At 40.5% G+C, this 28000-nt stretch overlaps 1 protein-coding gene across 1 annotated transcript; it reads right to left on the reverse strand.

Moving 5' to 3' along the window:
* Positions 1-301: 301 nt before the first annotated feature.
* On the reverse strand, positions 302-27981 carry LOC121949460 (neuroligin-4, X-linked-like). The gene is made up of 9 exons (XM_042495151.2): positions 27570-27981; positions 25195-26161; positions 23376-23528; positions 17481-17666; positions 16415-16865; positions 14765-14978; positions 13896-14020; positions 7852-8461; positions 302-5010 (listed from the first exon to the last, which is right to left on the reverse strand). The coding sequence occupies exons 2-9, from the start codon at positions 25670-25672 to the stop codon at positions 4603-4605; spliced, it is 2625 nt and encodes an 874-aa protein (XP_042351085.2). The 5' UTR covers positions 25673-26161; positions 27570-27981; the 3' UTR covers positions 302-4602.
* Between the last annotated feature and the right edge of the window lie 19 nt (positions 27982-28000).

Genomic DNA, 28000 nt, shown 5'->3' on the forward strand with positions numbered 1-28000 from the left:
CTCATACAGATTAGCCAAACAATAAATGCCTGAGATTTAGCGGCTATCAAATGCTGCCAAATATTGCCTTAAAATTGTCTCCAGATGTTTCACATTCAGTTCTTAAATATTAGTCAGGTATCTGTGAAAATGTTCCAATCCCCACCATCTGCACACATTTTGGTACAGACATCATTTCTGGGCTTAGCAGATAAACCTCTCCACCTCTTTTGTTTAAAAGTTTAACAAATGCTGCTGAAATAACCTCAATCAAGATGCCACCATTCAAGAGAAAGTCAAGATGCAAAACACAAGATGTTCAATTAAAATGTGTCCAAGTGACTTTTTATTCACTAAAAAGTATTCCACCATGCAGGCAGGGGTAAAATGGCAGCTGTTTTTAAGTGCAACTTAAGACTGGCTGTTCAGTTCCCTTTCTGCACATGTTGACATCAAAAGAAAATAAGAAAACACCTGGTCATGACTTGAACTCATGCTTTCTAATGTGTTGCCGGCCATAAATCAAATTAACTGCAGTTATATCTAGTTAATGGGATTAGAGCAGGGACACACTGTAGGAGACATCAATCTAGTCTGGAAGTCAGCCATGAATTTGGTTCTTTCACATCTCACAGGGTCTCCTTGGCCAGCTGGCAGGGGCTGCTGGTCGGCGGTGATTTACAATAATATCTCCCTATTTTGCTGCAGTAAGGACTTCAGTAATTTTACAACATATGCACTATAGAGCAAAGATAATCCATACAGAATTATTATTACATTACATTTAAATCTTAAGGCATAGCTTTGGGGAATAAGTTTATTCACCTTCTTGCTGACAGTTAGATGAGAACATCACTACCACTCACGTGTGAAAGCTAAATATAAAGCTGCAGCCAGCTGCCAGTTAGCTTATTATCAAGGAACTAGCTTAGCTCTGATATATATAAATAGATAGATATATAAATATAACTGGATATAGCATTGGAGGCGGGACCCATTCATTTCTACGAAAATTAGTCAGTGGTGCATAAAGCTAAAAAACGCTTGACTTTCATGTGTAAAATTACCCAGATCTCCAGCCCATTCTCATCCCAGAGTAGTAAAATAACTACTGCTTTGTCAGTGATTTCAGTATCAGACACCGACCCAAAAGGCACCTTTCATGACAGTATGAGTCACCACCGGGCGTTGTCAGTTTATAATGGGGCTGGACAGCACCTTTTGCAGTGCTCTAATACAGCACCGGGCAGCTTCGGTTTGAAACACTGCCAAAGATATTGTGAATTAAGACATACAAGACATTTAAAATGCTCATAAATTGTAAAATACTGATATTTTTATTTTTCAAAAATGCAGCAGAAATGTTTTATGCTTGACACAATCCAGCCATCCGCTGAGTCAATAAACCCATATGAAAAAAAAAAATTCAGTCAATCAAACATCCATTAAATGTTATTTTTATATCATTTTGTAAAAGTTCTTTGCTTGTCATCCACAAATTTCTCGGCTTTCATTTTTCGTGTATTCTGTTGACAATTAACTAAAATCTTTCATGAAGAAGTTACTTAGGATGAGAGGAGGTTAAATAGGCCCCACTGTGACAAAGCTGCATGGAGTTGCACAGATGAGGCTGGGAGGGGGAGGATGGGACGGGCTAGGGTTAAGGTTGGGGTTAGAAGAAAAGCAGGAAAAGAGGATAAAACAGGAAAGTTACAATATCAGGGTAAGGACCTGTGGTTACGTTACTGGCTTGGAGCAAGGTTTGGGAGTTTGGGGCTTGTGTAATTGACATACAGTGTTTTACATTAGCAACCAGACAGACAGTTTGACCATTTTGTCATTTCTTAATGGCAGCTGTTAGAGTACCACATCTCTGCCACATGAACTGTCAAAATGACTTGGTTGAAATTGATTTCATGAATGCTCAAAATCCTATTATGATGACACATAGCAGTAACCATCATGGCCCTCAAGCACTCGCTGTGAAGTCAGCAGGAAAACCTCCAACTTCTCTCCCAAATAAAATCAATCATATTTTCCCAAAAAATCTTGGTGGGGTTTCTTGATAATTAATTCCACGTCTTATAAAGCATGTCTTGGTTGCAATTTGAGAAAAGATGGCTCTATTACAAGGATATTGAAGCTTAAAAAAAGCAATATGTTTGGAGGCGTGTTTGCCGTCTATGTCAAGTCAAACACAAAGCCGCAGTGTTTATTCCCCCTTCAGCTCCACCTAATTAATCAAAGTTGGAGCAACTGACAACATGGTCGCAGGTAGGAAACCAAGCTCCGGGCTGTAAAATGTGGGTGACAGACCCACGTTTTTCGACAGACTATGGGCAACACTGCAGAGATATTTTAAGTTATAATAGTTATTAGTTAAACAAGGTTTTAGTCAGCAGGTAGTTCAAGCAGGGGCTCTTCTAGAGATGCTGGGTGTAATGGCCCTGACACACCAAGCCGACAGTCGACCAGTGTTGGGCCATCAATGAGTGTCGCTCCAGTTTTTGCTCTGTGTCTTGCACAGCCTGTGTGTCTAACACTAGTCGATCTGTATCATCGACTGGCTAACTAGTGTTTTGAATCCTTCCTGTCCAGCTTACTGTTTTAAATGACGATTACAGACAGGGTCACAAATTAACACCTGCCAAGCACTAAATGCAGGTAGATTTTTTGTTTGGTGAACAAACCTCAGAAAGCTATCCAGAGGGGACTTTTTCACCTGCTGAGGCTGTGGTTATGAGTTCCTAAATATATTTAAATAATTTTGCTTCTGAGGTTGCCTTCAAGATAATACACTATTATCTCAATTAAATGTACAGAACCGAATGTATCCTTGAAACAAAAAAAGGGAATTTATCATTTTTGCTGGTAAAAAAGAAATATGGTTGGCCCATGGATTTTTTAAATCTGTCAGTTACCTTGGCTGAAGAGTCAAAAAATTTATTTTGGGCACTGTATACAGACTACCACCATCTACTCTCACACAGATGCAGAGCATCTGTGCTAGTTGGCTATTGACTGTAATCTTTGCAATGTGTTCAAGTGCACCTTTTTGGTGAAGACACACGCAACGTTAGGTGACGCAATACACTTCTTTAGTCACGACTAGTTGTTGGATGTCAGTTTGATGTGTCTGAGCCATAAAACACTCAGACCAATAGGAGAGGCATTCTTGATGTTTTTGGGACACTGACTTGGGACCCCCTGAATCATTACCACCTGTCTGTCTGCAGAGACATTAATTAAGGGCGCATTAAATAGGAATTAAGGGTAAGGCCTTTAAGAGACATTGGAGGAGCAAGGGGAAAAGGAAAACGGGACAGGGTTCGGTTCAAAGGGTTAAGGGTCATGGTTTTTGGCTGGTGCTCAATCATCAAACCAATGTTGCATTATCTACACAGTACTAGCTCATCACCCGATGGTCAAACAAAGACACAGGATGGTGTGAAAATGTCCTATACTTCAACTACTAAACAAGTATTGAGATGTTTACACAGTTAAGAATCATTGAAATGGCTGTGCATAGCAAATATAGCCTTTAAATAAAGGTACTGTGTACATACTACAGTGGGTGAGATAGAAAGACAACCAGCCTTGCTTCAGGACACCTATACAATAATATAGTAATATCTGAAATGAAAGCAATAATGTGGTTAAATAAGTCATGTTTTAATGCAAGAGCAGGTAAATGCTATAAATCATAATATATCATCTGTATCTTTCCATTCTATTTACAAGAGTTTAACACATAGCTGGTAAGAGTGATTCTTCAGAAAGTCTGACAACACTTCAGAGGCCCTTTCATCTTTTGAAGCTAATTTCTGTCTCTTGGCACACTTTGCGTTCCTGTGTTTTCCATATCACTCTATCTCACTTAGTCTTTCTCGCACTCACAGCTGCTAAATCCCTCTCAATAAAATCTTAATCTCTTTCCCACCATCTGACGAACTTTTCCTTCAGCTAATGTTGTTTTTTTTAATCCCCTCTTCCTCTCTGTCTGTCTTTACATCCATCTCCTGCTGAAATTTTGTTTTTTTTCTCCTCAGCTTAGTTTGATCCTTGGCAGATAGGGCCTTTGATCTTTTAATGGAAAAAAATGCTACATTCACATTTCACAGGTTGTTCAAGTTGACTTCAGCAGTCTGTGTGTGTGGTACTTCTTAGCTCAGTTCTGCATCTGCTCTGCTCAGTCCCCGCACTGCTTCGCTGTGCAGCACAGGTACAGTAGGAGATGTAAACTGATCCTTAACTGACCCTTTTGCCACAGCGCTCCTCCTCTTCCTCCTCAGGTGTAGAAAAAGTAGATTTAATATCCAAAGCAGGTTTTTGAGACATTTGATGGATGTCTTGGCTTGTCTCATTCAAGGTTAAGAGCGAATGATGCATAGAACTGCATCTCCTGGGATCCAGTTTGTCTTCAGTTCCCCGACATGCAACACACAGCTGTCTTTCTTTTCATCCTGTTACTAAAAATGTCTCTCTGTCACTCCATCTGTAACAATCCTGCAGGGTAGTTAGTAGAGGTATTTAAGTCTTTTGTTTTATGTGTGTATGTGTGAAGGTGTTTGTATGTTTGTGTGTTGTAAGTATGTCCCTGTGTGTGCAAGTATCTTGCTGCGGTTATACACGCGTGGTGGAGTGTGTGTGCGTGGAGATGTGTGTATGTGGCAAGTGTGTATTACTATATGGGCTATGGTGTGTGTATCCCTGGTGTGGATGGCCCATCCTCATCCCCACCACTGATCCAGGTGTCATGGGGGTCATCGGTGTCGCCGGGGTAACAGGGTGTGACCCAGGGGTCACGGGCAGTGATCCTGGGGTCAGAGAGGTCATGAGGGGGACGTCGTCAGGTGAGCGGCGCAAAGTAAGGGTGTAATCAGGTGGGCAGGTTAGGCGCACGGTGTCCAGTGTGCTGTAGATGTCCTGGGTGTCCAAGCCGTCCAGGGCGTCCAGCGTGTCTAAAGTATGATGGTGGTGAGTGTTGTTCCTCTCGTCTGCTGATGCAGCGTCACACTCCAGCTGCTTCACCTAAAAGGTGGGATGATGAATGAATGAATTGGGTGGATAAGTAGAGGACAAGGAGGTGAAGAAATTAGGACACAAAGAGACAGAAAGGGAAATTAACTCAATAATCAAGTAATCACATCTGTGGTTATTTATGACTAAGGAGCTTAATTGTCAATCATTTTACCAGTTATTTTCTTCAACTATTTTAACATTTTCTTAAATCAGTTTATCTTGACTATGGTCAAAAAATAGTTAAAAAATAGTTAAAAATATGTCCATCATCACAGTTTGCTAAAGCTGAAGTGACATGTTTTTGCATGTTTTTTTTCCAACCAATAGTCAAAACTAGGGTTGCAGTATTAATTAATTTTTTTTAACATCATTGCAATGTCAACTTGTACAATAAACACATCACTGAGGACTACCATATTGTGCCCCAGAGATTTTTTTTTGTTAGCTGAAAGAGGGTTTAAGTAGAAAACTGCACTATCAAATATTTTTATTTTTATTTTGATGCCTTTTGTGTTCAGTTCAGTGTTTAATTTGTTGAATTAAATTATGCTGGAAAAAAAGAAACTTGTCATATTTTAGCAGTACACTGACAGCAGCAGAAAACCGAATATGCTTTAACATCTGTTTATTTATTGCCCGCAATGTTGATATTTTGATATTTAGCAACATTCTTGTATATTTCATATTTCCCTCATGTTGTGCAGCCCTAGTCTAAACACCAAAGATGTTTAATTTAGAGAGATAAAAGACAGAGATAAGTAGCAAATTCTTACAGTTGAAAAGCTAGACCCAGATAATGTTCATAATGCATTTTTGCCTGAAAAAATGACTTGACCAAATAACTACCAAAATAATTGTTGATTAATTTTCAATTAATTAGCTAATTGTCAATTAAATTTCATATTATAATGGCCATATGGCTGAAATCAATATTGCAATATTATCAGAACTTTCAATATCAATATATAGCATCAACATGTGAGTAATTAGGTAAAGCTTTATTGATATAACACTTTTTAGAATTCACAATTACAAAGTGCTTCACCTAGTACAAAATATATATATGAATGAATGAACTATTAAAAATAAATGAAAATATAGAACACAGCACAATGAAAGATCAAACTAAAACAAACACAGTGATGGAGAGCTATAAAAAGCTTTGTCCATAAAGACAGGTTCCTAGAAGCCGCTTAAAACTGTCAAAAGATTCAGCTAAACTAGTAGATTTGATATGATGAGTCAAGAGTTGGTGCTAAAATAGTTAAACTAAGGTTCAATGAAACCAGCTGTGTTCCTCTGCATTTCAAAACACTTAACACGTCAAACAACTTGTAGCTCCTTTTGTTTTACCAGAATTCATGTGAAATTATAATATACTCCTTATACAAAATCCACTTCAAATCCATATATAATAATACTTAACAATATTACCCAGCCCTACATTCACAACTAAAACCTGTTTGAATTCACAAGGTGTGTTCATGTAAAAGTTTAAAGGGCAAAAACTGTCAACCATTCAATCTGTATGCTGTACTGGGCCCCAAGGGGTGATGGGGCCAATAGAGAGAGCGGGCCCTACAACTATAAGTTGGTGACAAAAAGGACCCTTGTAAGTTACTCACATCGCCACCTTTGAAACAGGCTATGCTTGTGTTCAAAGAACTCACATTAAACTAAAAATGGTGCCATTTATAGAGCAGTGAAACTCCATCTCCATTATGGTTTTCCTTTTTGAAAGAAAATACTACACTGGCAACCTTTAACAAAATGTTATCAAATAGGAGCTAATTCTGCATGAATAATACATAAACTATAAAAAACGATTTCATTAAATCAATGTTTTCTTATATATTTGTATGCTTGTCGTGTATATATATAAGCAACAATGATTTTTGGTGATATTTATGTTGGTGTTCAATTCAATGTCGAGTCTCTATTCGATCATTAAACGACACAGTGAGATTATATGGTAGCTAGTTTAGGCACATAACCAGTAACTAGCGTGCACTAGGGCCCATCATAATAGCGTGCACTGGGGCTCATTGTAACTACCTAATGCCATTGGTGTTATTGGCTCTGATAACCGTCAGTCAAGCAAATACAGCCCCAATGCATACCTCTCTACAAATCTTAATTGATTAAAATCAGCTCCATGGAACATTTAATTTAGTTAAATAATCTGTAATGAGAAGAATAATGTATACTATTGCAAAAAGAAAATGCTTGAATTTTCCTTTTCACGTCAGATCTACTGGTAGTGCCCAAAAAGCCACACAATGATATTTCAAAAAATAAAATACAATTACAAAAGCAGCTGCAATGTTGACCTTCATTACTGTAGCTCAATTGCCAATTAACAATATTTGTCAGCTTTATAAGAGGTCTGACATTTAGCACACTCACTGTGTGAGATTTCAAAGACACTAGCTGAGCTTGAAAGAGGCCAAACAGTCAGCGGATGAATTGGTGGCAATTGGAAGCAATTCAGGCAATTGGACACGGCCCACACATGCACATGCATCAAAACACACTCACAAATACACACAAACACACAAACAAACACACACATTCTCACACTGATAATGCTTGCTGATGACAGGCTGTGTTTTGCATAAGTGCTCAACTGGCAGCTTCTCTGCTGGCGAGAAAAGAGTTCATTCAGTCACACACACAACCTCAACTGGCTTTATTTGACTTTAACATAAAATAGTGTGTGATTATTGACAATAAGCATGATTATTATTTAAAATAAGTTAAAATGTTCTGGCTTCAGAAGCACAATGTTAAAAAAAAAACCAAAAAACAACACACATACAAGCACAATTAAGATACAAAAATACGACTCACCTGTAATGACATCAGTCCCTCCCCCTGCAGGTGGGCAGCAACATCTGCTGGTGTAATGTCTCGTCTTGGGGGAGGAAGTGGACGTGGCCGACGGTGCTCAAGACGCCTTTTGTCTTTCTTGTAAAGCAGAGCCGCAAACGCGAGGATGTTAAGAAACAGCAGGGACGCTCCCACCGCAATCGTCACTGAGAGTTCAGTTGAGTAGTCCTCATTAGGGACGCGGACCCCCTCTTCCCCTCCACCTTGGCCCAAAGCGGGCTCTGGCGGCTGTGGAGTGCCTCCTTGTGAACCTGGATGTCGTGTACTGCTTGGCGGCCAACCTTTGGCAAGACGCTTCGTGTAAGAATAAGGAGTGTCGTCCTGTGGAGAGGGACTGTGGGTGAAGGAGGACACCGACTGGAGGAGCTCATTGACATGATGCAAGTGAGGGACCAGCTGGAGCCAGAAGGAGATTTTGGTGGCACGATAGTGGTCTCTGACACGCGGCTTCAGGCCGATGTGTAGGTACAGCTGCTCTTTAGGGGTGTACTTAGACCAGGCCACTTCTTCAAAGCGGTTCGGTTTAGTGTGGATGAACTTGGTATCTTGAGGAACCGGCTGGTTTGGGTCACTGGAAAGAGTGAAACACATTGAGTGATTTTGTCACATCTAGGGCTGCAACTAACAATTGTTTTCATTGTTAATTTATCTGGTGATTATTTTCTTTGATGACAGCCACTTGATTAATTGATCAGTTGACTCATAGTTGCAGCTCTAATCCCATCTAGATGGGTTGGTAATTATGTATGTTTATAAAAAAAAAAAATGTTATTCATATATAACAAAAAGGATTGATCATTTGAGTTAGGGAAGACATTGATTTCATCACCTCCAAACCTAAAAGTAAACCTAGTTGCTCTACAAATAGCTGCAAATATACACAAAAATAAAAAAAAGAAGTAATAAATAGTGCAACCTAATATAAGGCTTGACGGTAACCATTTTGAGATACTGGCAACCAATTCTTGTCCTTCAGTTGCCATCAGTGGCAACAGCTTTTTGACAAACTAAAAATAGTGACAGCAAACAGCAAAATGAGTACCCCAAAATAAATACTTTTTTAATACTTGTTGCATAAGTGATATTTAAATATTGCTCAAAACTGGAACCAGACAGCACTGCACATGAAAATGCTACATGTGCATTGCTGTGTATACTTACTTCCACACAGACTTTTTTTATATCCTTTTTCTACCACAATTAGTGTGTGTACGCAGTGTTTTTAAACATGGGAAAACCTGCTAAAAAACAGGCAACAGACTCCTGTCCCATTGCCAGTAGAGCACAGCTGTGTACAGGGCTCTTTAGTGTGTTTTTGTTTTATTGGTGTATCACATTCAACGTCATGGCTGGGCCACAAAACAGCATGGAGGCCAGTGAAAATTTGACAGTGACTACTTATTTTATTATATCTCTTACTTATTCTGTCTCTCTGTCAGACTCAGTGCAGACTAATTTGGAACAATGTTTGAGTGCTTCTTGGGCAGAGACGGATGGTATTTTCTGGCAGCCCATCATGCAGTTGTGCAGTTGTAAAGGGGCTTTAGAGACAGTGGTAAAGCAAATTAAGTTGTTTGACTGTGAGGTGAAAGGTTCAACTAATCCGTCAAACATTACAAACTACTGTTTGAATAGATTCATGTCACAAATAGCCAGATGAACCTGAGTGAAAAACAAAAAATGTATTTGTGAAGATTCGGGAAGTGAAGTATTCAGGCTTTTTTGAGCTAGACTGAAAATTATACTGCAAAGCCCAACATACACCTCAATAACTGAAGTTCACACGTTCAAGAGAGCACATCCTGCAAATCCACAGGCTAGACAAACACTGGAGCTCGAAGCACGAGTGGGCAGCTCAACAACGTATTGAGGTGAAGGCTGCAAGTGCTGGCACACCAACTGACTTTCCGCTGAACGCCATTCACGAAATTAATGCCGCCAACCAGGAGATCCCCATTAGACTTGAAAAGCATGACATATTCTCTTCTGAAAAGTGACGGACCCTTTTCATCCTTACCTCGTCTGCTGGATCTGCAAATGAAGCTTATATTCTTTATGACACATTTTCATTATTAAGCTTATAAGTAACTGAATATATTTTGAATTAGTAAAAATGTATAGTGACTGAAAATGGCAAAATCATATTTTCAGTTTCATCTACTAAAAGCTATTGCCTGATTGTGAGCCTGACGTCTTTTAAAAATTAGCATTGAGACCTGCTAACAGCTTAGAACACTCCACGATCGACAAAAGATTAAACAAACCACAATTCAACAGAGAATACATTTTCCACCCACATATTTACATTCAAGTGTCATATTAAAAAAAAGGATTTTACTGCAATGCTCTACCATCCAGAAATACCAATATTTCAAGCTTTCCAGTTTTTGAAATGTCAGAGACTCCTAACAGAGCTGCTGAAGACTGTCTCTCAGCTGGCTGCCGTCCTCTGGAGAGTATGAGTTTCTCTCATGCTGTCCAACAGTTCCACCAGTGCTGGCACACATCTTTTAAAATCAATATCAAAGTAACACAAGACAAACCAGTGGCGAAAAAATATTTGCACAAAGCAGAACAACTTTTATTTTCTTGTAAACATCGCCCAAAGGTGATTCAGTTGCAGATCATTGATTTTTGTCCACTTTATATGCCTCTAACAAAACATTTCAGTTAATGTGCACTTCAAACTGCTGCAGCTGGAACTGTGTGTGAATACTTGCCTCTCTAAAAACTGTCAGATATCTTTATTAAAGATGAATGTGTGTGTTGAGTGGTGAAAGTATCCTGAAAAATCACCTCTCTGACACATACGGACAGGCATTTATTTGTCGATTTTACCTTCTTATTTGTGTCAGCAGTGAAAACGGCGTAAATGAAAGAGCGACACATCTTCACAGACTTGCCAGTTACACGCTATGTGCTTACTTGTCAATCAACACCTTATGAACAGCACAAAGAGGCAGCTAGCGAAAAAGACCTACCGGCACGCACACACACACACTCGCACAGGCTGAGGATTTATCTACCCACACACAGGCTTACAAAATATACATCAGGGAGCATCATATCCTCCCCGTTAAATTGAGCTGTCGCAGAGTTCCATCACCATTTGAAACACTCAACCAGGTGAAATCTTTTCTTCAGAGAAAGTTTCCCCATTGATAACTGAAGTGCACACTGAAATCTCAACAACCTCCTTCGTGATTTTGCTCCGCAGCTTGGCACGGTGGTAATGACAACACAGATGCAATCGGATTGCCTTTATGCACCAGCAGTAAAGACAGTTTTTCTAATGCCTAAGTCAAAACATGTAAGAGCACAGTCCTAATTCTGCATGTTGTGAGATAGCAAGGCTCCGTGGTGATTTAGATCAAGGTCTAGACTGTAGATGTCTGTGTAAATCTGAAGAGGTCTCAGTGGAGGGAGCCTCGATTGGATTAATTACTGGTAATTACTCACTTCGAGCACTGCAGAATGAGGGTCCATCCTCAACAATTACTTTTATCTTGTATATCATGTCAGAGTGGAGAGATAAAAGGTGCTCTTATCAGTGTGGACTGTCGGGTTTTTAAAGTTTTAATGTGAATTCTTTATACAACTGTAGTAGTTTTTGCTTCCGGCACATCATTTCACTTTTAATTTAATAAAATGGATCTCTACAAGCTTTTTTGCTACTGGCAGATAATTTTAATTTTGATTTAACGTATTGAATAAGCTCTCTGTCTTATTGCACCAGTTTTGACCATAAATGACAGAATAAGGATGCAGAAAGAATGAAGAGCAGACAGGAGGAGAGGAGCGGAGAGAAGATTAATCAAACTGTGGCCAATCTTTCATTCTTCTTTCAGGACATTACCTTGGCTTTCCTCAAGGACTTTTTCAATGGCACGGGTTCTTTAACTTTCTCAGCCAAAGAAGAAAAGCCTTGTCAAGATTCTGACATGACAGAGAACCTGTGTGCGCCCTCTGCCAAAATTAGTCTGCAGTGCTGCTTTCATGATTGTATCTAAAGTACTGTCTTCTCGTCAGACGTCAGAGACCTTCTGAAGGAAAAGCCATTATAATAACATATCCTTTGCCTGTGAGCTCATTATTTTTGTTGCTCTAAAACTACAATGTTTTTTCATCTAATGCATCATTAAATCTCGGCTTCACTCAGTTTAAACTCCCATTTCAAAATGAAGCCTAACATTTCTGAAAAACATTTTTTTCGATGCTATTAAAATGTAACTTATTTTGATGGAAAAAACTTGACAAAGAAATGGATGTAGACTGATCCGTCTCCCGCACACAGTTTCCACAAATTGGTGCCAAAGCATTTCCCCATGCAATTTAAACATCATTTGGAAAAAGCACATTCGCGTATTCGCTAATCAAAACCTGTTAACAACATGTTGTTGTGTGTCTTTGATTGTCCTCATTTTCTCTCTCAACAGCAGCCTCTGGGGCTGAAGTCCACGCAGAAGTGCCAAAAACTGCAGGTCATCAACTGGCCATTTGAAGCTAGCTCCAAAAGTGAGTAAATCCCCAAGGCCTCCCATGTTAAAATAAACCAACAACTTTACAGCAGAAATAAACTTGTTTAAAGTCTGGTACAAAAAACGTTTTAAGTCTCTATAGCTAATTTCAGTATCCATGACAACTGTATGCGGGGTGAATTTCTTTAGAACTTACCCATTTTATGAAGGCCCGAAGTTACGCATATTCAATTGTGGGGCCACTTAAGTGACATGCCATCTGCTAGTCAACTCTACCAGTCGCTGCGGTCTGTGAGTCAGATCCACCTCTCGTTCCTCCGCCACTCCATCCTCTCCTCTAGATATGGTTTCCTTTGGCCCCAAACAAAATGCCAAACTTCCCAAAGCAATGGGCGACAATACAGTAGCTACTTCCATTAATTATACAGTCTATGGTTTGAACCAAGCAGCAACTTTCGGAGCTGAAAAATGAAGCCAATCTAAAAGTGCCAAAAAACTGCAGTTCCATGAATGGCCACTTGAGGCTGACTCTAAAAACAGGTCAGTCCCCATAAACCCCATGCTAAAATGTCCAACTTTACAGCAGAAATAAACATGTGGATAGGCAAGTACAAAAAGCGTTTTTTGTCTTTATATCTCCATCCATGACAACTGAATGGGGGTTAATTTTTTTCACAACTCACCCTTTTACATTTTATTAAGGCTTAAAGTTGTGCAAAATGAAGGGCAGGCTGCTTTGAGTGACAGGCTGTCTGCCGATAGTGTCCTCAGCTTCTCAGTCAGATTCACCCCTTACTCGTCCACAGCACCAGCCTCTTGCCTAAATATGGTCACGTCTGGCTCCAAAAATACAAAATGGCAACAGCCAAAATGCTGAAACCAAAGCTTCAAAATGGGTCCACAATGAGTCCACAAACTAATGAGTTACGTCATGGTGACTACATGCATTTTTTTTCACAGTCTATGGTTTTAAACCCTGCCTACTCTCCATGCCATTGTTCATTGAAACTTTAAGTTCAACAAATTTAACATGAAGAAAACTTATGAGAGAGGCACTATGCTGTTTGTCTTAAAGACACCACAGACTTGAGACTTGGCCGTCTTACTTCGAGCTTGGAGGAGATTTGTTCCTGTAAAATCAAGAGTGAGCTGTCCACAGTTACAGCAACAACACTCAGTGCTGCCAAAACCTCGTCTCTGCAGAGCATCAAAGATAAAAGGACGATCTCTTACTGACAGCTGTGCATTTTCTTTCACATTTTAAAATGTGATTAAATGGCCGGGCTTTCATTCATTATCATGAGACATTTTCTGCATGTGGGTGGGGATTAGATATTGATAGCAGAAATTAGAAACGGATCTCTACATCTAAGAAAGCAGAGATAAAGAGAACTGAATCGCACCGAAGCTGTGCTTTGTTTTGTCTTGTTTTCTTTATATAGTATAGTCAGGCAGAACAAACTCTTCACAGTCAGATTTTCCAATTGAAATCAACGTCTCACATCAGTGTACATTTTAATAGCTCACCCAGTCTTGGCAAAGTTGGTCCAGTAAGTCATGACAACAGCACTCAGCATCACGTCGTTTTTGGAGAAGTTACAGTTGAACAGATCAGTGGGTCCCACCATGGGCACGCCAAACACGTAGGGCACCTACACACACACACACACACACACACACACACACACACACACACACACACACACACACACACACACACACATTTTACATTTTAGGATAGCTTTTATGACATTCATTCTTTTGACAGTAACCGTAACCATAACTGAATCATGACAAACTCTAACCTTCTCCCAGTGAAGACAAACACTGCTTTATGTGTAACTGCAGTGAAACTAAAGTCAGTAAATCCTTTTAAGTTTGACAAATCACCCCCCATATTCTGGACTAATATCCACCCCCACAAACACCAACTACAAATGCATGCACAAACACTCATTCAGTGTGCTGGACATAAGACAAGGAAGCATACACCTACACAAAAAAACCCTGTCACCAAGTAAATTTGGAAAGATTGCTGTAATACATTATGATCATCAGTGTTAAATATACAGTTGCTTTAAAATCAGACACTCATGTTCCATGAACATTCCAAATATTTCATGCTGTAGAGGACTGCTTGATTCCGCTTATTAAGCACTTTGAACAAATCAGTATGAAGCAGCACTTCACTGTTAATCTAAATCAAGAGCTCCTGATTCATCAAATGAATATTTGTAAAATCTTTGAGACATTAGTCATGTTCATTTTTGCCTAGGTCTGAAGTACCCAAATCAAAACGTTTATCTCTCCTCAACATCTGCTACATTAACACTAATGCTACAGTTGTAACTAATGTTAACTCTGTGGAGCATTTCAACACTGTTACATTAGATTACCTCGTCACCATGGGCGGAGTCGGCCCAGGGCGGCGTGGCGTCACTCTGGCAGTGGTGGTAAAAGGAGTAGAAGTAGGTGGGGGAACCATACTGAGCGTGAAGGTCAGCTGTGGCAATCGCAGGCGCAACCCATTGGTGGTCTGTGAACAGTGCAACCAGAGTTTTCCGCCGGGTTTCTGCATTGTCACGGTCCGCCCAGTCCGTGTACATGAACCTTGAGTGTACATTTTAAATTAGATAAAAACAATCCATTGATCAGTGCAAAGAACAGTTCTTCACAAAGGTATTACACTTCTTAATGTGCATGGGTATTTACATACACACCTCATAGTCAAAAGTGTACATGTGAATATTCAAACATCCATATGAAGGAAAAGTTTGACATTTTGGGAAATGCACTTACTCGCCTTGAGAGTTCACTTTTAGTTAGATGAATAGATTGGTAATGATAAATGGTAAATTGCATTTGTATAACATCTTTTTTGTCTTCCCTTTCATTCACACACACACACACATTTATATATTTGTGTCTGGGGCTACCTTACTAGATGCCCCCTGCTACTCACAGACAGCCATCAGAGAAATTTGGCATTCAGGATCTTGCCCAAGCATACTTTGACATGCGGAGAATGGAGAAGCTGGGAATCAAACTCCTGATCTCTGATACCACTCTCATGTCTGTTCACTAAATTGGAAGCTACTTTTAAAAGAAGGTTAGTTTCACTTAAGTTAAAAAAAAAAAAACACTTACCAATACCATTAAGGCTCATTAGTTATTCATATATATCATCCCTGATTAATCTTTGCCCAAAAAGAACTAGAGAAATGCCAAGCTCTGATTTTGCAGGAAGAAATGTGCTGTGACTATTTATGGCGAGTCTCTGCTGGTTGCCAGACAACCTCATGGTGAAGACAAGATTTGAGGATATCACAACTCCAGGCCAAGAAATAGTCCCGCACCCCATAACACCACAAAATGATAATTTTACATGTTAGTTCTTATACCGATTGAAGAAATGTAACATGCTAACTGGTGAACTTTAGCACCCTTACACACCAAGCCAATGGTCGACCGTCGATCAATGTTGCGTTGTCTGTGAGCATCTTTTGCCCAATTTTTTTGAGGTGGCACTTGTTTGGCCCTTATCATCTTTTTTCCACCAATTCAACATGTTGAATCACCTTTGGAGCCCGTCGGTGAATAAAATTATTCTGATTGGCAGTTCAGCTCAGCGCACATTGCACAAGAAGAGAAACAGAAGAAAGGAAGTAAAAAGTTAGAGTCAAGAGGACGTGAGAAAGACACAACCTTTTTATGTGTTAAGATTATGTTTTAAGCCATTAACCTCTGTAGCAGAAATGATTTGTAATCAATTTTGTTGTTGTTCGTCACTAGTTCTTTGATGTTGATTTGGCTTTTAGTGCTGCTGGTGGGTAGATGTTGTTACCTTTGGACAGAGCCATGCTCGCTTATTCCAGTCTTTAGTCTAAGCTAAGATAATCATCTCCCAACTGTAGCTTCATATTTAGCAAACAGACATAAGAGTGGTAGCAGTGTTCTTATCTAACTCTGTGCAAGGAAAACAAGCGTATTTCCCAAAATGTCAAACTGTTCCTTAAATATGTTCAGACATTTAAAGACTCACTCACCTTATGCTCTCTCTCAGTGTGTCTCGTCCTTCTGGGTATCCATACAAACTATCCACAAAGTCTGACACTGCAAAGTCAAAGTCCTCAGCTGTGACACCGTCCTCAGAGTCCACAATGCCCTCCACAAACTTCACGCCCTCGCCCTGATTAACCCCCAGCATCACATCGTAGTTCAGAAACTCTCCCTGCTCCATCAGAATCTGGGGGTCATCAGGTATAACATCACCATCAATCACCGGGGCAAAAGCCGTGTGATATTTGGCCGGCGTTATGTTCTGCTCCACAAGTTCGCGGTAACTCCGGCCCTGGAGGCAGGCGACCAGTTGGGTGCTGTCGTCGATGCCGCAGCCCACCCTTTCACCCAGCTGCCGGGCGTACTTGCTGGGCTGGTAGTTAACAGCCCAACTGGCTAAAGCGCTGCCGCTCTGGATAATGGCTCTGTGGAACAGGTCTAAGACACATATGAACACACGCTTAGAGAAATAAATATGTGTGTACAAAGCAAATGCACTGAGACACATGCATGTACGTACACATATATGAATACACATGCACCCACACATGCATGCATGAATTCCTCCATATGACTGCATACTTGGAGGGTTACACAACACATTTGCATGAATAAACAGATGCAGAAAAATCGTTCCAACAGCAAGAAAACACCGAACTCACAGACATGCATTATTCAAAAGGATGACAGGTCATGGTTAGAGCAGCAAGTTCAAGTAGGGAAGGGTTAACAATTTAAAATAATACAGCTCTTAGCTATATGAGTCACAGGCGGGCTGGATTATTCAGAGAATTCAAAGGCTTTTTCAGGCATTTATACCAGTAAATGAAAGCTCAAACGGTCCACTGGAGACCAAGAAAGGTTTCATAACCATGAGTGTTATAGCTTTCACAGCACCCACCTACCTGCCAACTATCATACAGTAGTTGCCCAATTGTCTATCTGCCTATACTCTGGTGTAAGTGCAAAAACCCTCTCCACATCTGTGCATGAGTGCATAAGTTGGACTGAATAAAACACACAACAGGGTTTGTGTCAGTGATTCTTCCTTACCCTCAGAGTAGTGGGACAAGGTGAGCAGGCTGACGCACGAGGCCCCAGCTCCAGATCCAAACACAGTGACCCTGCTCGGGTCTCCTCCGAAGGCTGCAATGTTCTCCTTCACCCAGCGCAGAGCCTGGATCTGATCCAGCAAGCCGTAGTTCCCTTTTGCTGCCTGGTCACCTGTACTGAGAAATCCTACAGGCAGACAGAGAGGGAGATGTTCTTATTTCAAATGGGTAGAAAATAATAGTTACATGAAATCAGAGCTAAAAATGCTCGCTAGAGAAGTGAGCAAACTATGTATACAAATTGAATCGATCAAAAGCGTTTTTTCCAGCTGACTTTTTGTCATCTTACAGTGTTAAAACACACAGGAGCACACAGGGATGTGATTCCCACATCATGGCATCCCCACTGGTAAGATCAATTATACATGAGTCCTGTTTATCATACATTTAAAGAGAAAATTAAGGACAAATGATGTGCCTCCCCTGCAATCCCTTGCAAATTGGATTAAATCAACAAGGTACATCCATATTCATTTGACTAAAAATCAACTTACACACACGCGCACAGACATAAACCCACACACGCATGCAGATACAAACTCAGCTATCCCCTTATTCCCATTACTGCTGACGGTGTTAAATAAACAAAAAACGATCCTAATGGCTCATTCCACTACAGTATATCTCATTACTGCAGAAGCTAATTTCTCTGAACCTCAAGCTGGCCATGAACACATAGTGTAGGAGTATAATGAGCAAAAAAAGGCGACACTGTTAAAATAATACATTTCATCACTTATGAGTAATTTGTCAGAAATTTCTCTCATGCAAAATGGACTTTAAAAGCAATTATATTCGTTTGATCTTGAGAACAGTATCAGAATGCCTTCATATAAACTATGTGCGCTTTCATATGTTTTAATATATTTATTTTTTTTACATTTTATGTAGGAATATGCCCCAATTCCAGAAGATTAGAGTAAAATTAGCAAAAATGTCTATAACTTTACACTGCTTTGCATATTTAGGCTCACCTCATGCATCCAACTTATGATGACAATGATGGAGAAGAAGACACTGCGACTCATGATGATGGATGATGATGGTGATGATCGTACTGGAGGTGGTACAAACACAGAGGATGGAGATGAAGACAAAAAAGAAGTATGTGGAATTGGCTTTGTTTAGCTCGATATGATAATCACAGCTGTAGTGACTACTTTTATCCCCAAGGTCAGAATTAAATAGTCGTTTCACCACCAAGCAGATGCAGATTTTATGCCATCATATTAAATCGATACCTCATAAAACCCTTGAAAGCCTCTGAAATATAGAAAAGACAGCATGGGACTCATGAACTCAAATCAAAACTTTTTTGTTGAATTTTTTGACTTTTTAACATGTATTCAACTCCACTGCTCCATTTAAAAAAAACAACAAAAACCCAAAAAAACAATTCCTTGTGAAATTAAAGGACCAGTGGCATTTCTTCTGAAAAAAAAATACAGTATTAGCATGATGTGCCAAGTCAAGTCAGTTTTATTTATGAAGCCCATTATCACAAATAACAATTTTTCAGAGAGGCCTTTACAGCATACATCCCTCTGTCCTTGGCCCTCACAGCAGATAAGGAAAAACTCCCCCAAAAAACCCTTAAACAGGAAAAAATAGTTGCAACCTCAGAAAGAGCAGCTGAGGAGGGATCTCTCCTCCAGAATGAACAGAGGTGAAATATGTGTTGTGTGTTAACATGATCTATAAAATGTGCTTATAAAAAGGAAGCAAACTAAATACGGGCACTAAATAGTTAAGAGCAGCCAAATGCCCTCAGGACTGTTCCTTAATTGCACTCTAAATCTATATATCCAACCATATCTATATACTGTATCTCTATATATACAATATATCAAAAGTGTTATTCAAACACATGCATCTTTGTATTTTACAAAATATCAGTCACTGTAACATAAGACCACGAAAAAGACTATAAAGATACTTGTAATGCCATGTGCCTTAAATCATTCAAGTTGAAAAAAGGATAGTTATACGCACATCGCGTAAGTGCAAAGCTTTCAGAAAACTTTCATGAGATGACCTGATGAAGATCCAAGTGGGATCCAAGAGGAGTTACTTTTTTCCTCATTAAATCATTCAATCAATTTTTTTTTTAAAAAAATCGTTTAGATCTAGTTTTTGTTTGTTTGTTTCGTTTAGTTTTTTAAAAATTATTTTTATTATTTTTATTTTTATTATTTTTATTTTTATTATATTATTTAACCCATACTTAGCCAGGGAAATCTCGTTAAGATCATGATCTCTTTTTCAAGGGAGACCTGGCCAAGACAGCAGCTTAAGAAAAAGTTACATGCAACAATAACCACAATAGAAACATAAGACAATATACAGTATTGCATTTAAAAAATATTAAAACACTAAAGCACAATGACAAATACCAAACCATTACCTCACCCTTGTACTGAGAGCTTTAAAATCAGGCAGGCAGACCAGTTCTCCTAGTTTCAAATCTTTTTGAAGGCTATTCTAAGTGAGGGGTGCAGAGTCAAGTCAAGTCAATTTTATTTATAAAGCCCATTATCACAAATCACAATTTGCCTCAGAGGGCTTTACAGTATATGACATCCCCCTGTCCTTGGACTCTCACACATAAAAGCTTTATTTCCCAGCTCAGTCTGTGCACTACTGACAACAAGACTAACTCTTGAGATGGCTGACTATAGCTACATTTAGATCTCTGTTTAATTAAAGTGCAAATATATGAACAGAGTTTAACCAGTATAGATTTATAAATTAACAAATACCATTGACTGAGCCTACAAAAGGTCAAAGATGGCCAACCAGCCCTGGAATAAAGCGTACAGTAATGAGTGAGGGCTTTACAATTTGTAACAAACCTCAGTACACTATGACATGCAGTATCTAACGTGTAGGGAATGTGCAGATTCATTCATGTTCAGCAGATCACCATAAACCAGAACCAGTAAACACGTAGCAGAAAAAGACTGGTTGCTGCTACATTTTTACCAGGGCTGGATTGCGATGATCTGTTGTACATGAATGCATCTGCACATTGCTTGCACATGTTAAATACTGCATTTCATAGTGCACTGAGATTTGTAACCAATTGTAAGCACTGAGTAGGCAATCAAAACATACTGTATGCACACCCTTAATTAACCTGCTGGCACTAATTAATTTCCTTATATGAATTATTAAATAGTGGATAACTCTTAATGAGAGTAGGGGCATGGTTTAACCCATCCATTGGTGTGATATGCAGCTCATGCATTTGCCTTAATTAACATGAAGGCATGCTGTGCTCACACAAATCACTCCATGCTCAGTGTCATACAGTAAATGATGCCTTCAAAGTGTGTCTTTAACCCTCCTGTGGCATTGCCTGGGCTTTATGATTTTTATAATTACAGTCTTAAAAAGCCTAAATACCAGGATTCTAAGATATTCTATTTATTCAGCCCGTGAGCTTTGCATAGCTATCTAAAATTAGAAAAACCACAGGGAATCAGATTTTCACTGTTCAGAGAGCAATGAGTCAGAGAATCATGGAGGGAAAAAAAAAAAAAGGATCAGATTTGAGTCAATGCTAGTAGTGGAAAAAATTGGCTTCAGGGGGTTTATTTCCACTAGGGACACCCATACTGAACATGTTTTCGCTCAAAAAAATAAAAAACAAAAAAGGCAGTCTGGGTGAGAACAACTCAGTAATGGTTTTCACATTTCATAGCTCGCTGAAGGAATAAACAATCTAAATGGTGAATATGATGTAAATGTAAAGAAACTACCAAATTTAAAGTGAGTGTCATTCACATTGCATCAAGACTAATTATTTATAGCTCCTTGGTAATAAATACACCACCAAAAAAAACTGAGAACCCAGGATAAAAGAAAAGTAAAACTAAACTGAAATAAAAACTTGGGTGACATATTATGTACTCATGTACTCTGTACAACAGGAGTGTGAGATCTAATGATTCACCGCTATCATAGACTAAACTTGCATCACTCAATCCCATTCCACCTCCTCTATAGCTTCTTCATCTTCAGACAGGGTCATGTCAGATTTGTGAAAAGTGATCATTTTAACCAAATTCATGATCCTTCCCAACAGTAACCAAGTGCTTTTTGTGCTTAAATCTAACCAGATCTTAACAGCAGCATTGCCACACCAATAAAAACAGATTCAAGAGTGTTTTAATGCGGCTCGCAAGAGTTCAGGAAATTTATGGTTACCATCTAGCTACTGTATGATCTTTTAACAGGGGATTCATCTGTTCTTTTGCAATTTATTAAAGGTTCTTCATTGTATAACATTCAGAACCACTACATGTTGCACTATAGAGCACCAGCATCTCAGACCAAGCAAAAGGTCACGTTGACCAAAACACCCTCTTCCCCTCTTGTTTCCAGCAAGGTGTTTTGAAATGCAGTGAAACCTTGCTAGCTATCCTGCTCACAGTAGCTACCTAAAATATCAAGTAATACCCCCTTTTCCATCAAAATTAGTGCATATATACTGGTTGTAGAAAAACATGCCAGAAAACGGGAATAGACTCCTTTCCAATTGCCAGTAGACCAGAGATGTACAAGGCTCTGCAGTGGACATGTATGCCTCTCTGTTTTTTTCTTTTTTTTTTCTGGAAGTTCACGTTCGATGTTATGAAAACAGGTTGATAAACAGCTGAAAGCAGCAGGTAGGCCAGGGAAAATGTTACGGTCATTACTTATTTTTAATATATTTTATATTTATTACTTATTCGGTGTCTCTCTCAAACTCAGTGCACATTAATTTGGAATGATTTCAAGCACTGCTTGGATGGAAATAAACCGTATTTGCGGTGGCGCGTCATTCATAAATTCATAAATTAGTGTCACATTTCCATCACTGCAAATTAAAACTTATCAGAGCTGGAGCCAAAAAATAACCATGTCTTGGATTTGTTTGACCCAAAAATGAATGCGGATTGTAACCTTTTCCACTATAGAAAAAATCAGGATGTTTTTGAGTGTTAATGGGAAAGTTGCAGAAAATATGCTTTCGGTAACCGTCAGCTACACACTTCAAACTGCACTCTGCCATCTAGCTTTTACAATGCTGTGTGGGGCCACTCTTTTAGTCTCTTAAAAACACAGAGGGTGACCAATAGGTACTAGCATGCAAGCATGGTCGGCCCGGTTACCAAAACAAGGAACATTGAAGCACAAGCAGAGTGAATGTGACACTTTTTCTCCACTATATATTTGCATAGCAAATAGCTGTTTGCTGCTTTATTTATGTTCAGAATCTCATCTATAGAACCTTAAAAAAAAATCCCAACTTACAAAAAATGCAGCAGAGATGTGTGTGTTGCATTTCCAATTTTCCAATAATTATCCATTCATTGCCCTTTAGCCTAGCCCCCAACGTAAAGTAAATTACTATACAGTAGGTTTATGATACCGCAGTGATATTATCAGAATACCCAGAGTACCTTGGCAGTAATTGCATTGCTATTGCTCTTGCTCAGAGGCTGCAGTGTGGTAGTGGAGCACAACTACAGCCATCTTACAGTAAAATGTTGATTGTTGCACAACAGATTGCATCCTTGTTGCATGTGCTCAAAAGGCATACTATATTATATTCAAAGGTTTTCAAGATATGGATAGGCCTATTTCTATTGCGGAGTAACTCCATAGGATGAAAAATGATTGGAATACAGAATCAAAAGGAATGCTTCAACTGTGACACTAACAGGCTGGGGACGCAGGGGGTTATTTTGAAATGCGGCTACACCCATACTAAAAGCATATACAGTAATATTACCATAAAGTGCTTGAGTGTTCAGCAAATTACATAGATATAGAAGATATATGATTTTACCCAGCACTCCTAGGCGATAGTTGAGGGTTATGACAATGACGTTGCCGTAGCTTGCCAGCACGCTGCCATCCATCATGTTGCCAGTGCCTTCTGTGTACGAGCCCCCGTGGACATAGACCATCACCGGCCGCTGACCCCCCTCCTCATGAATGTCTGGTAAGGAGAGAGAAAGACAGATGATAGATAGATGGATAGATAGATGGATAGATATAGATATAGAGAGAGAGAGACAGAGAGAGAAGGAGCGAGAGAGGAGAGAGATTTGCACAACATATGGCCTGATGATGCGTTCAAGGTGACATCATTGATACCAGTTCTGTACATAATCACTTTTTTTTGCATGAGTGTAAGCACAGATCCACCCACCTTCCTTCTGCCTCCGCTCTGTCTGTTGTTAATGTCCATATCGACCGACTGTCCACCTGTCCATTTGTATGTATCTCAGCCTTTAATCACTCAGTGGGTTTATACATACAAAGCAGCAAGAGTCTGTGGCTTCCTTTCCTTCCCTATGCCCCATATCTCCCTACCTCCACTTCACGGCAAGTGGATACAAATTGAGGTTGTGGGAGTGTTCATGTGTTCATTTGTGTATGTGTTTGCACGGGGTCACATGCATGCATATGAACCAATATGTATGCATGAGTGAGTCTGTGTCCTTCCCACTTTCCTCCACAAGTAAAGGCGTGAACCCCTCGGCGACCGACGCAGGTGTCTGCATATTAAGTGTTGGTTCAACCAGAGGCGTGCACAAAGGAGGGATGGAGGGGACCGGTTGGGGCTCCACTTTTTTTAACCTTTATTTATTTATTCAGCGAGGGTATGTCTGTGCTCTGACAGGAAACTTGCATGTTTTTATCATATGTCATAGCCAAAATGACCTAAAAATCACCTTGTGGTCGCCCCAAGGTTAGCAGTCTGTTTTGATCTCAGGGGTTATTTATGCGCAACGTTAGATATGTATCCAGACATTACGGGAGCCTTCTGTTCGTTCTCTGCATTAATTTCATCCATATTTGTGCAAAATTTCTGAGAGCTTACAGATACGGGAGAAACAGATCATGGGAACAGTGTAGCATAGTTCAAGCAACAGACATTTAAAAAATGGCGAAACGACCACCACCATCTGCAACACTGTCTTCATTAAAAGCCACATTATTACAACCCCCTTCACCATCACCTCCTTTGTTGTCTTCTGAAATTTTTGACTCTGCCTTTTACAGCCATTTATTGGCTGTATATACGCTAACATACAGGACGCATGAAATTATGAGGGCAGTGACATTTGAAACTAACTTCTATTTTCGTACATGATGGGAGTATATATGAGCCCTTACATGGGAATGAACCAAAACATGTCACCCCAATTCTAACCCTGCATGCACCCAGTTGGCACCACACATCAATATGATGTCAGTAAGACACTGGACTCTTACTGAAGACAGACGTTAAATTTTGGTTGAAATGAAAATCAGGTTGAGGATATTTTAACTGTCTAATGTTAGACTTTTACGTTGTGTGGGTGTTACCATCATGATGTTTTGCAAACGATGAGTTTTGTTCACCGTACCTCACAACTAAATGTTGTTATTCTATGTGAAGATGATGAAAGACATTGGATTTTACTTAACAACACAACTTAAAATCTGTTGACATTTTGCCTCATTCAATTAATATTGGCATTGGGTATTGTCTTAAAATTGAGTTTTGGTCATTCAACATCACAACTTAAATTCAACCAAACATCAGCGTCTTAACAATGTTGGATGCCAGCTGGGGCATATATATTCTCCCTGTGCACACCTTTAGGTTCACTCACCTTCCTCAGTGGGCACGTAGATGTTGAGGTAGAGACAGTCCTCACTCTGGTGAGTGAGATACGTCGCCGCTATATCCAGGTTAGCCGTGAGCCAGGACGGCATCATATCTCCCAGCATGCTCCTCTCATCCAGCGACTGCGGACACACCGGAGCAAACTGCGTCACATTTCTTATTCCTGGCCAGGGCAGAGGAGGTTCTGGTGGCTGAAAGCGCCGGTCCCCCGTTGGAGGCCTTGCGTATGGTACTCCCAGGTACTGAATGACAGGCCCCAAGAGGTCGGAGGGGAGCGGGGTCAGGATGCCACGGATGCGGCCCTGCACCGTGGAGATGACAGGCACAGTCTGCTGTGCTGAAGAGGAGGCCAAATAAAGGGAAAGGGAGAGGCAGAGGGAAAAAAGGAGGGATAGAAACCTGAACGGGGAGGAGAAAGATGGGACAGGGGGCGAGGGAGTTCTCCAGGTCCTCTGCTCGGACATGGTGGTGCGTTTAAGGGCAGCTGGGAGATGAGGGATGGTAGGGGAGGGCGAGGGTTGTGGCTGTGTTGACCCTTCAGAGGTATCCAACACTCACACACAGCTGCTGCTCAGCTTGGCCCGTAGCACAGACAACACACAGCTCTGACTCTCCCAAAACCTTTTTCCTTTTGTGTGTGTGTGTGTGTGTCTGTGCGTGTTTTTGGTCCTGTGTGTGAGTCAGTGATTCTGTGCCTCTGAGTGTGTGGTGACTCAGTCAGCGAGTCCCTTGAATATGTGTCTGTATGCGCGTGTATGTGTGGAAGTGTTTTAAGCAAGTGTGTATGTCCTGGACAGGCGATTCGAGCATGTGTGCGTGTATGTGTGTCTGTGTGTGTGTGTGTGTGTGTGTGTGTATATGTGTGTGAGTCTCTCGTTATGTAAACAGTAGCATCACTGTTCCTCTGTCACTCTCTGCTTCCGGTCACCCCCATAACAAGCCCAAACTGCCTCCTGGAAAAGAGACAGAGAGGCAGAGAAATGGAAAGAGGAGGAGAGAAGGACTTAATTAGTCTTCGTTAGAATAATCACAGTGTCAAATAGACAAAATGTCACACACCACAGCAAACTTACATATCACATCAGAAAAAATAGGCTGTGCTACCTCGCTGCTGTTCACGTTAAAAATAGATATGAGAGCGATAGATAGGGCAAACAAGATGTTGTCCGCTCAGCTTAACTCGGTGTCAGACTGTCAGGGCTGCTGTGTCACACAGGAATGGCATGTGTGTGTGTGTATGTATATATATATATGTGTGTGTGTGTGTGTGTGTGTGTGTGTGTGTATGTGCATGTGTATCTAGTATGAGCCGCAGACATATGTCACATCCTCACTACACAATGTTTCACAGATCGCAGGACCCGGTTGAGGAGGGGGGTTGGAGGAGGGGGTGGAGAGTCACGTCACACGCTTAATTAAACCCTGAATACACCATGGGGCTCCTGACCTGCATGTAGCATAAGGTAGGAAGCCTGTGACACACACACACACACACACACACACACACACACACACACACACACACACACACACACATACACACTTTGTTCTCTTTCTCTCTCCAACAAATGCATGCACACACCCCTTCTTTACGTCTCTCAATAACACCCAGGTTTTTCCTCTCTTGCAAAGATGCACACACACACTTTCTTGATCTCTCTCTGCATGCTCCCCCTCTCTCTATCTCTCTCTCTCTCTCTCTCTCTCTCACACACACACACACACACACACACACACACACACACACACACACACACACACACACACACACACACACAGCTGCTCCCCAGCCGACACTGCTATCTCTCACTGAGGGCCTTAGGGCAGAATATTAACACATACACACACGCGCACAGAGAGAGCAACATCAATTTCCGTGTAATCATACACGCGCGCGCGCACACACACGCACACACCGGACACCAAATATATTAGAGTGTCAAAGTGATCAGTACTATCGCTCCTCCCATGTTAGACTGTATTGGTGTCGGCTGTCCAAGGTGCTAGTTAACATTCCAGTGGTGATCACACACACGCTGATGAATAACGCTCCATTTATCAAGGCAAACCCGCCTGCCAGCCTCCCCATGTATGTTTTCACACAGAAAACAACAGATAAAAGCTGAGCTGCGTTTTTTTCCTAATAGAAATAAAGAAAAAGAGAAGAAAAAACGAAAAAGAGCAAGTGTGCGCTTCCCTGTGAGGTAGAATATCCTGTCTAAATCACTATCGGCACTGAAGCTGACTACGGCAAAACACACACACACGCGCGCGCACACACACTCAGATGCAAAAGCCTCAACCTGCATCCCTGCTGCAGTAAAAAAAAAATCAAATGACAAAATGTGACATGTAACCTACCCAGACAGAGTGAGTGGTGCGAAATCCCACGGAGCATGTTCCCGTTCCCGTCCACCGCAATATTCGCCTCGTGTTTTTCGCTGCTGCAGCTTATCCGACGTGCCCAGGATGGGATATTGGGAGATATTCCTCTGCTGATGCTGCTGCTGCTGCTGCTGCTGCTGGTGGTGGTGGTGGTGGCGATGGCACGTCTCCTGGGTGGGAATAACCCCCCAAAAAGCAACAAGAAAAAAAAACAACGCTCAAGCTTTCAGTCGGAGAAAATGTGGAGATTTTAAAAAACGACGTTTTGGATGTTGTAGAAATTGTGTTTCCACAAGGATCGCAAGGCCCAGGACGTTCAAATGATCAATCTCCCTCTCTTCCTTTCTTTCTCCTCCCTCCCCCATCTCTCTCTCTCTCTCTCTCTCTCTCTCTCTCTCTCTCTCTCT

The sequence above is a fragment of the Plectropomus leopardus genome, chromosome 10 (genome assembly GCF_026936395.1).
Source record: "Plectropomus leopardus strain MGB_pleo_1.0 chromosome 10, ASM2693639v1, whole genome shotgun sequence".
Lineage (NCBI taxonomy): Eukaryota > Metazoa > Chordata > Actinopteri > Perciformes > Serranidae > Plectropomus > Plectropomus leopardus.